This window comes from Geotrypetes seraphini, chromosome 9 (genome assembly GCF_902459505.1).
Source record: "Geotrypetes seraphini chromosome 9, aGeoSer1.1, whole genome shotgun sequence".
NCBI lineage: Eukaryota > Metazoa > Chordata > Amphibia > Gymnophiona > Dermophiidae > Geotrypetes > Geotrypetes seraphini.
Window position 1 is genome coordinate 183,542,217 of NC_047092.1, and position 11,512 is coordinate 183,553,728.

General features: G+C 41.6%; 1 protein-coding gene across 4 annotated transcripts in view; it reads right to left on the reverse strand.

Annotated features, from left to right (window-relative positions):
* The window catches only part of TP63 (tumor protein p63), a 168,299-nt gene extending 157,014 nt beyond the window's left edge, over positions 1-11,285 (reverse strand). For all 4 annotated transcript variants that reach the window (XM_033959374.1, XM_033959373.1, XM_033959375.1 and 1 more), the window contains exon 1: positions 11,150-11,285. In XM_033959374.1, coding sequence (XP_033815265.1) covers positions 11,150-11,191 — 42 coding nt within the window. In that variant the 5' untranslated portion in view covers positions 11,192-11,285. The remainder of the gene's footprint in view (positions 1-11,149) is intronic.
* Positions 11,286-11,512: the final 227 nt, after the last annotated feature.

Sequence of the window (11,512 nt, forward strand, 5' to 3'; positions counted from 1 at the left end):
TTTTCTCTACCTCGGAGAGGGTGAACAACCTGTCCTTATCTACTAAGTCTATCCCCTTCAGTATCTTGAATGTTTCGATCATGTTCCCTCTCAGTCTTCTCTTTTCGAGGGAGAAGAGGCCCATTTTCTCTAATCTTTCGCTGTACGGCAGCTCCTCCAACCCCTTAACCATCTTAGTAGCTCTTCTCTGGACCCTTTCGAGTAGTACCGTGTCCTTCTTCATGTACGGTGACCAGTCACATGACATTTTGCTCTATCCCATAAGAACATAAGACTAGCCCTACATAACATAACAAATTCACTTATGTACCGTAGTAACCTCTCAGTTCAACACGGTCAAGAGACTGGACAAGCCTAGTGTATTATGATCATATTCAGAAGAACTTGTCAAAATAAGTAGGTGTTTAGCATTTTTCTAATGGAAAGATTGGAGTTGGAGTTTGTTATCAGGACAGAAAAGGGTTTATCCCATGATCCAGCTTGAAGAGGTAAACTTCTGCGGAAAATTCTTTTGTATATGCAACTTTTCACAGTAGGGAATGTAAATAATCTAAAATGCCACAAAAAGCATTTTCTGTCATAGACTATAATAGATGCATTAGCGTTTAGCGCACGCTAGAACGGCTGGCGTGCCTTAGTAAAGGACCCCATAATCAGGTCTAAGGCCAAACAATGTCTTGTAACAGGTACAACATAACTTGAATAATATTCGTGCCTCAACTGGGAGCCAATGTAGTCTGTCTTCAAGGCGGCCAATCCAGGTCACAAGTACCCGGCAAAACCCCAAATAGTAGCAACATTCCAGAATCTCAAAGAGTAGCAAGATTCTGGAACCCTAAATATGTATTTATTTTAAATATATATATTCTGCCTAAAGATCTAGGCAGTTTACAATCAACATACAAACCAATTTAAAAAAACCAAACAATATGGCCCAAATTCTGTAACTGGTGCCTAATGGTAGACACCTATTATGTTGGCGTCCAACCAGATAAGCGCCTATCTAAATTGAATAACAAACTCAATTAAGCTTTTGGCGCCTATCAAAAAAGAGCGATTCTGTAACAAGGCGCCTCTAAAAATTAAGGCGGCCTTCAAAAAAATAGGTGCTATGCATGTTAGGCGTGGGCGTGGCTTTGTGTTAGGTGCCTTGTTACAGAATTGCTGCTCTTAAGTGCACTTAAGCGCTCGCAAGGCCACCTAACTTTTAATTGTGCCTAGAGCTGGCCTATTTATTGGGCGCCTCCAAAGTAGGTGCCGCTCAGCGTGATTCACTAAATAGCGCCTACCTTTTGGGCGCTTCTTATAGAATTTGCCCAAATGTCACATCACCGATTAAAAAAACAACTTTCCTGCTGCCTCCCCTTCTGATAAAAATTGGCTATTCAGCACTGAAACCAAGCCATGACTTGGCATTGGATATCCAGGAATGACAGCAGCAGTCAAAAAAAAAATCATTTGCCCCCCACTGGCTGAATTTCTACCCCTTACCTCTTTTTCACTTCCTAGGCAAGGTCATTTTTTCTAGCAGTTAATGCCTTAGGTGGAGACATTCACAAAACCAAACCCAAAATGAAAGAATAGAAAACTCAGTGAACCAAAAAGAATTCTTTCTTAATAATACCACTCGGGAAAGCGATCTTGATGTTACATAGAAGTTTTTTATTTTTGCATTTATTTATATCATAAGTGTGTCCATGCAAAATAAAGTCAAATATAAAATGTGGAATATAATATGGTCCTCAGTAGTCACAGCTCCAAAAAACTATAAAAGGAGTTGGAAACTTGATAACCCATAAGGGTTTAATGGAATATCACACTTATTAAACCCTTTTGGGTTATCAAGTTTCCAACTCCTTTTATAGTTTTTTGGAGCTGTGACTACTGAGGACCATATTATAGTCCACATTTTATATTTGACTTTATTTTGCATGACATACTCATGATATAAAATAAATATAAATAAATGCAAAAATAAAAAAAAACTTCTATGTAACATCAAGATCGCTTTCCCGAGTGGTATTATTAAGAAAGAATTATTTTTGGTTCATTAGGTGGAGACATTACATATTGGAAGTAAAGCAAAGGACCTTTAACCCAGTAACTATATGAACTGGCCATAAATTGGCTGCCAGAGACAACCATTGCTATTGGAAGCTCAAATGTATTTTCTATTAAGTATGTCATATTTGGTTATTTCATTTTGGGAAGAGCTAAATCAAATTTGTTACCGTCACCCACGTTTCTGAGGCAATAAATCTTAAATCTTAAAGGATTGCAAAACGTTGCCAAGATTGTAACCCAGACTCATTAGATTTCAGAAAAGAAGCATAACTGATTTTTGAACATCGTATACCGTTTTCTTCTTTTAGAATATTTGCAGCATATCCAAAAAGTTGAACATGGACTTGGAGATGGAAGTGGGCATAATGGATATGCCTTTTGGTCTTTACCTGCCAACATGTTCCTAGTTTTCTGTCTCAACTGGCCCTATATTTTCAATGATAATTCTCAGCTGTGGATCCTGTACCATGGCTTTCTCCAGAAACCAGAAAAAGGAGGCCCTAAGCCTGGTGTTGAACAATAACTGAGGCTTTTTCACCCCAGGGGCTGTTAACTCTGCCTCTGTAGCACCCTCAGCTCTTGTCAACCCAAGGGAACAGAGGGTCTGAGAATGAAACCCAGGTTCCTCCGCATGGCAGAATACCACTGAGACAGCCCCTGTCATAAGAACATAAGAAGTTGCCTCCACTGAGGCAGACCAGAGGTCCATCTTGCCCAGCGGTCCGCTCCCGCGGCGGCCCATCAGGCCTATTGCCTGAACAGTGGTCCCAGACTAATTTTGTAACTTACCTCTAATCCTATCCCTAAACCTACCTCCACTCCTATCTGTACCCCTCAATCCCTCAATCTAATCTAATCTAATCTAATCTAATCCTTAGGTTTGTATACCGCATCATCTCCACGTTCGTAGAGCTCAATGCGGTTTACAGTAGGAGAAATAGGAAGGAACTACAACAGAGGGTAAAGATCAGATTTATTCATCATCTTTATGAAGAGATTCACTTAAGGCAGGGGTGTCCAATGTCAGTCCTCGAGGGCCGCAATCCAGTTGGGTTTTCAGGATTTCCCCAATGAATATGCATGAGATCTATTAGCATACAATGAAAGCAGTGCATGCAAATAGACCTCATGTATATTCATTGGGGAAATCCTGAAAATCCGACTGGACTGCGGCCCTCGAGGACCGACATTGGACACCCCTGACTTAAGGCAATGTACATTTCATTTGGAAAGCTGCGTATTGAGCGCCATGGCGATTGAACCTGAATCTCCGAAAGAACAGAACGAGAAGCAAAGGGAAGCTCTCTGGCTATTCCTACATGCACTAGCTACAGGCACAATGCATTTTTCTCTCCAGTTCCCACACTGGCGCTCCGTACACACCCGTCTTCTGCACGCCACTTTCTCAGCTCATCATTTGACAGGTCTTCCTAAAGCCTAAGGCAAAACCAATCCAGCTAAAGCAAGGGCAGGGATTAAATTCAGACACCATCCAAACCATGTGAGAGAGACGTTTGATTTACTGGAATCGACATGGGCAAATGAAATTGGAAACATCCAGATCACAAATGAGTCTTAACATTGATTCAGTTCTGAATTTTTGTGCAAGTTCACATTTAAGGGGAAATTCTATAACTGGTGCCAGTATTGGCGGCTGCCTAAGAAGTGGCCACTGAAAGCACGAATCAGCGCCAATTATAGAATTCCGCTTTTGTTTTTTACACCGCAGGCCAGCAATTTAGAAGCCTACATAGCGCCTAGGGCAGGGGTGGGCAACTCCGGTCCTCGAAGGCCAGAATCCAGTCGGGTTTTCAGGATTTCCCCAATGAATATGAATTGAAAGCAGTGCATGCAAATAGATCTCATGCATCTTCATTGGGGAAATCCAGAAAACCCGACTGGATTCCGGCCTTCAAGGACCGGAGTTGCCCATCCCTGGCCTAGGGGCACCAAAGGATGCCTAAGGCCACTTCTGGCACAAGCCATGCTCACGCCGGCCTTAGGCATCCTTATGCGCCCCTAAGCGCTTCTGTAAGCGTGATACCGCCGCCATAATTGAGGTATGCTCTAGGAATATGAACCTGCTTTCGGGCTGTCTCCAGGTGGATGCAGTAAGACACTGTTACAACATTACTTTTTACCTATGCAGTTTGGCACAAAGGTTCTGAAACTCAGATGTGATCACAAGACTTGAAGCTCCTCTGCCACACCTAACTCCAAATGCCCAGATAATAGGCAAGTTATAGAACTTTCTGATAAAGACTGCCCTGTCCTGGAGAGACTAGTCTGCAAAGCGTTCTGCCAACTAGTATTTTCAACCCCGGGAAAAAAGAAGACATTTCAGGGATCCGAAATCTGCACTAGAATGCAATAAACCCCCTTGCTGTTAACTCTTAAATAGGAATAGTTCTCAAAGGAAATTTCATTTCATGAAGCCTACTGTCCTTGTCCCACAACTTGGTAAGTAACCAATGGCAGAATTCCAAGTCATCAACCAATAACAGGGCAGCTTTTAAAATCCTCAGTGACATCACAATGTGCTCTGCAAACTTTGAGATTTCAACTTTGTTTTCTTATTTTAAAAAAGAGTTAATTTGTGGAGCAGGTTGACTTATGTAAAAGCATATTATCAGGGACTTAGGTATTCCAACCGAAGGAAGGGCAGATATCACAAAATGGACTAACATGCCTGAGATTAAACAGTGCTGAACTGGCTTGTTTCGTTATCGAAAACCAAGGTAAAGAAACAAACCGAGAACTGTGAACCTCAGAGGAATAAGAAATTCATGGAATGGATGAGCTCGGGGGTCAGTGGATGTTCTGTTCGTTTCCATTAGAAATTTGATTGCAACAGAACGAACCATTGAAAAGATAGTTGGGGAAGGGATAGGACCAACGGGAAACTAGGCTAAAAACACACATGCACCAAATGGAGAAACCCCCAACTTATGTCTTTCTTTAGAACATAAAGAAGATAGACCCATGAGTGAAGATGAAGTTCAAGCATTCAGTATTTTATTGATCAATAAACTTAGAATATTGATGGGTCATTATTCAGATGGGGTGGACAGTGTTTTAAACGTATTTAACGTATATTCAGGGCAGCAATCTGCAGAAGTGGCTGAGCTGAACAGACGTATACAGTACTATTTCTGGAACAGTCTACCAGCTTATCTGTTTAGGAAAAGACTGAAAGCATATCTCTTACCCCAGTACACTCAACTTCTTCCCAGCCTCTTCGTCTCACAGATAGCCTTCTCCTAAATGACAATACCAATTTTGTTTCTCAATATCGCCTTACCACAAATGTAACCCATAAGAACAGAAGAATAGCCTTACTGGGTCAGACCAATGGTCCATCAAGCCCAGTAGCCTGCTCTCACGGTGGCCAATCCAGGTCACTAGTACCTGGCCAAAACCCAAGGTGTAGCAATATTCCATGCTACCGATACAGGGTAAGCCGCAATGATTCCTTATTGAAAATTGTGGGATATAAGAAATTGTATTTTATTGTAAATAGCATTTCTATAGATAGCCAGTGATATTCAGCCAGTATCTGTGTGGATGTAGTGGTAAACATTTAGAACAGCCTTTCTCGCCCCCTTTTTGCCGGTCTGAATTTATCCATGCAGCTGTCAGGATAGTGGTTGACTATTGCTGGCTATGTAGACTGACATGGAAATGCTATCTAGAAAGCATCACGGTGCCAGCTATCTAATTTAATCTACCGTTTGCGAGTCGCGCTATGCCTATATAGGTTCAAGGCGGCGTACAAATCAAATGATGGAAAAGGAAAGAAGAATTAAAGAGTGAGGAGACGGTAAACAGGTGGAGGAGGAGCAGGAGATGGTAGGAAAGAGATGAAGACATGGGAAGTACAGATTGCATTGGATGAGGGAGAGATCTTTGGGGGAACAAGCTACTGATTGTCATTGGAGACCATCTAGTAGTGTTGAGTTCATCAATAAGAATTTTCAAAGCTCTGCCCATCTGGTACCACTGAAAATTCAAAGCTGGAAGGCTTATTTGCTTAGCAGCCACTGCTAAATGTAGAAACCCTTTTGAATATCAGCTCATGAGATTTTTGATTGCTTGCTAGCTTTCAATGTCTTCACAGATGATCTAGCTTGCTACGTCCTCGTTTCCTTCTAGTCTAGTGTATATTCACTGCAAAGCTTAGTGAACCTGAATATCAGTGCGATTATTCACCAAAATCCCTCATAAAAAGCAAAGATTACAAAAACAGTTGCCCGGTCTTAAAGATGATATATGAATTCAGCGCCACCCGATGAGAACAAATTCTCCACAGAGCAATACAAGTCCTTCTAGGTCATTTTTGTCATCAATCTAAAGAAAGCAATTACAATACGACTGAGTATAATCTAAAGTCATTCTCAGCTTTCTCCGCAGGCACAGAGACAGAGACGCTTTGGGACGATGGCCTCTAAAGTTCTCACATGCAGTAATTAGAGACGTGTGTCCTATTTTGGATAGGATGAGAATGTTACGTTTTGAAAAGTTTACATTGAGGAAATTGTCACTAAGTACAGCGTGAAGATTAATGTAGAACGCTTCTTCTACCTATCCGGGACATTGAAAGACCCTCGAAGAAGAAGACGAACCAGCAAATGATTGCAGAGCTGCTAAAAGCATCAGCTTTTAACCTCGCTCCCGTAGCCATAATTCATTTTGGGTGCAGTAATTACAAACTTAGTCCTGTTTGCAGCTGAAATGAACAGTATACAGTATACTATGACTGGTAATCGCTGGTGCCTGTAAGAAGAAAGGTATCGGGTTTGCAATAATAACCATGGCATGTCACAGAATGCTAAACTGTCAACTTACACGTCACTGCTGTGCATTTAAAAGACATTTCGCATGCAAACCCCTCCACAGCAAGACAAGGAGGATTTCCCTGTTATTTTTCTAAGTCCTAAAGGATGCCTGAGGCATTTAAACCTAAAGGTATTCTCAGATGAATGCATATTCAGCGATCATATCCATTTAGGTAACGTCATTAAATTCTATTTTACATATATTTGTCTTTTTTACTGTATTATTGTGTTTTGCTGATTGTCCAGCTCTTTTTAGTGTAAACCGCCTAGAACTTTTGGTTAAGAACATAAGAACATAAGCAATGCCTCCGCTGGGTCAGACCTGAGGTCCATCGTGCCCAGCAGTCCGCTCACGCGGCAGCCCAACAGGTCCAGGACCTGTGCAGTAATCCTCTATTTATACCCCTCTATTCCCTTTTCCAGCAGGAAATTGTCCAATCCTTTCTTAAACCCCTGTACTGTACTCTGCCCTATTACGCCCTCTGGAAGCGCATTCCAAGTGTCCACCACACGTTGGGTAAAGAAGAACTTCCTGGCATTTGTTTTGAATCTGTCCCCTTTCAACTTTTCCGAATACCCTCTTGTTCTCTTATTTTTCAAAAGTTTGAAAAATCTGTCCCTCTATACTCTCTCTATGCCCTTCATGATCTTGTAAGTCTCTATCATATCCCCTCTAAGTCTCCTCTTCTCCAGGGAAAAGAGACCCAGTTTCTCCAAACTTTCTCTTTCTCTCTCTCTCTCTCTTTCTGTCTCTCTCCCTTTCTCTCTGTCTCCCTTTCTCGCTCTCTTTATATCCCTCTCTACTCTCTCTATGCCCTTCATGATCTTGTAAGTCTCTATCATATCCCCTCTAAGTCTCCTCTTCTCCAGAGAAAAGAGACCCAGTTTCTCCAATCTTTCTCTATCTCTCTCTCTCTTTCTCTCTCTCTATTTCTCTCTCTCTATTTCTCTCTCTCTATTTCTCTCTGTCTCCCTTTCTCTCTCTCTTTCTGTCCCTCTCCACTCTCTCTATGCCCTTCATGATCTTGTAAGTCTCTATCATATCCCCTCTAAGTCTCCTCTTCTCCAGGGAAAAGAGACCCAGTTTCTCCAATCTCTCAGTGTATGAAAGGTTTTCCATCTCTTTAATCAGACGTGTCACTCTCCTCTGAACCCTCTCGAGTAACACCATATCCTTCTTAAGGTACGGCGACCAATATTGGACGCAGTATTCCAGATGCGGGCGCACCATCGCCCGATACAATGGTTATGGCGGTATAAAAGAATAAAGTTATTATTATTATTATTATTATATAACTCTGAGTATCTAAAACATTTCGCTATACCTGCTCTCTATGTGGCCCACCTACATGTAACTATTATATGTTTAGCTCACGAATATTGCCACTTAGAAGTATGAGTTGTACAGCCAATGTAGCTGCCCCCCTTACAAAAAAAAAAAAGCTTAAATTCCCAACCCCTTCCCAAAAGAGAATTTTGGATTTGTACATCTAAAATGATCGGTTCAGCCCAGAAGAGTATTTTCGTAAATGCTTTTAATATCGGCCTGCATGTTTTTCCGGGCACTGAGAGAAACTTCTTTGCACGTCTAACTTTAGATAAAGTATCATTTCACCACAGTAAAACATCCTTAAAACCCTTCCTGTTGTGCTGTCTGCATGTTGAAGACCACCTTGAATGTCTCACTGGACAGTTATTCCCAAGCTCTCTCTATAAAGGAGGGTGGTGTGTATAGCACATACGTTAACACATTTGATCCAGACAATCCAAGAGAGTTCCAATACCATATGCAAACTGCCTACCTCTTGATAAGGATCAGAGGCCTACATAGGAGGAGCCCAACCGAGAAGAGCATGATGCGAAACTGTGAAACGTACAAGTTTTTCCACACTTTTCATTTCGGTGATTCGAAATGAAACAAACAAACAAACAAAAAAGTGTCAAGAAAAGTGTGGAATAACGTGTAAATTTCACAGCTCCGCATCATTCCCTTCTTTGTGGGGCTGAAAGAAGAGGGTGGTGTAATGGCTAGAGCCACAGGCTCAGCACCCTGAGGTTATGGGTTCAAACCCAGCACTGTTCCTTGTGACCCTGGGCAAGTCACCTAATCCTCCACTGCCCCAGGTACATTAGATAGGACAGACAGGGAAAATGCTTGTCAAGAAAAGTGTGGAATAACGTGTAAATTTGTCACCCATTTTGAGCTCCTTTGGGATGACGGGCTAAAGAAATCAAATAAACTTTTAAATTTGGTCTTTTCTGGGTCTACTCAGCACATTATACCTGCGCAAAGTCAATTCTCAGAGCAAGAGGCTGTTGAGGAATCTTCTTCAAGCTACATTATGCTTCACTAAGGGGTTCCTTGTCTAAGCTACGCTATGCACTAGTGCGTGCTTGCCACATTTTAGAAGAGCTTACCGTGGGGGCACACTCAATCCCACAGTAAGTTCCAAGTGTGCACATGCTACCCAAATACTAAAAAATATTTTTTAAAAATTTGGGGGCCAAAGGGGCGTGTCTAGGGGGGAGGTGGAAAGCGGATGTTTCTGCGCTAATCAGTTAACACATCGACATTAGGTATGTGGCAAAGGCTCACACACAAATTTTTGGTAATGCCAATGCATTAATTTGGAAAGACCCGCCTACGGGCGCAGCAAGACTACTTTTTACCACAGCTTTGTAAAAAGACCCCTAAAAGCCTTCCTCCTTCATCCTATAAAAATGCATCCGGGCACAAAGTTAATATTCCTTCTTTGAAGCTCCTTTCAACTCTTAATTCCCACTCACTGTTAGATACCTATATGCATTGTATCATTCCTTCTACCAGAAACTCCCCAACCCCGTCTATTAGATTGTAAGCTCTTCTGAACAGGGACCGTCTATTCAATATTAAATGTATAGCGCTATAGTATTTAGCAGCAGAAAAAATCATCTGTGTCCATCTATAACTGCCTGTATAAATACAGAGAACTGACAAGATATACCACCAATATGTAATTTACAGCGAGAAAAGGTCATCGAAGCATTCAAAAGATATTCTCTCCATTTGAAAGGAAAAATGATTCCACTGTGCGTTTGTGTGTCGAGGAAAAATTATTCACCGACAAGGGCAGAACTTTCTAGATAGGCAAATAGTGCTGTATTTGCTCAACACAAGTAAAGTATCCCTGGCATCCTTCCCTTCCTGTCTCTCTGCACACCTTTGCCATAACACTGTTTTAATAATGCCCAGGACCCCATCACAAACTGTTTCATCTGTTCACTGCTACGCGGACGAATGTCAACACAGCTGCCTTCTACTGTGGAATGTAAACCAATTAGGGACGGCCTGTCATTTGCAGTGACATAAGACATGTCAACGACATATCCCATAGCATTGCATGTCGTTAACAAACAAAAGCAGGCAAAAGAAAAGAAAAAAAAAAAAAGTTTGCCAATAATCTGCACACCGCCAGAAAAAGAGTGTGCCATTTTTGCAGAGAGAGCGCACTCTTTAACGACACTGCTCCCGAAACGAAAATGAAGCCTATGCAAAACGAAACAACCGTCCCTGGAAAAAAGTATTGCTGTGAGAGCCTCATAGACTCAGTTAAGTTCTGCAAACCTCTCAGTCCTGAGTAGCTTGCTTTCGTTATCTGAAAAATACATCTGTAGCAGACAGAGATAAAGAGAGGGCATGAGACTGTGACTGAGAATTGGAAAGTGCCCTGAAATTAACAACCTCTTATTTACACAAAAAACAAAAATCATCCATACTTTCCCTAAATGTGTGGAACTTTGCATCTGTTATCACTCTGTCTGCCCTTGCACATTATTTTCAAACCTCCCCCCAAGCCAGCTTAACTGAAGAATCGCGAACCCACTTGTTTTGCTGTTAGCAAAAGTCTCTGAAGATGCATTAACATCACCAAAGATGAATCCAAAGTCCTTAACAATGTGTGAAAAGATTTGCAGAGAAGAAAAATCCTGATGCATTTTACTTATCGTGGTGTATAATAACATTTTTATTGCATGCAGTGCTATCTTTCCAACTTAGCAGCTCCACAGTGCAAAAGTGATGCTTTATTTATTGTATCCAAATACTGATACATAACCTGCTGTGCAAATAAGCCTATTGGTTCCCCCAATCTTGTGCAAACTTGACCAGTATTAGGAGTAAATACAGAAAGCACTAAATGAAATTCAGTCAACACCAGAGTCCTAAAAGTAATCATTTCTCCAAAGAGTACTTTTCTGTAATAGATCCTTACCTCATTATACTGAGGCTGTGAATTGTTTTCCAGGTATAACATGTTAGCGGGGAAGCTGATCCTCTCTTCCAGCTCCAGGATTTTGGTAGCCCCCCTATATTAAAACTTTAAAAAGTCTGCAGTTACCAGGAGGATCACAGAGCTCACAAAGTCTATCTCTCCCTCAACTTAATTCTAACTTTGTCTTGATATATATCCCCAGGTTTAGGTAAGGAGGGGCGGGGATTTCGCTTTACCTGGCCAATCTGTCAAACTTCCACCTGGAGCCCTGAGTCTCTCCCTCCTCAGGAGTAGTTAGAATTCCTTATCACCCAAGAATCTGGAAACTGAGCTCTTTCCTTGCACTAGCTCCCTACTTCAGGG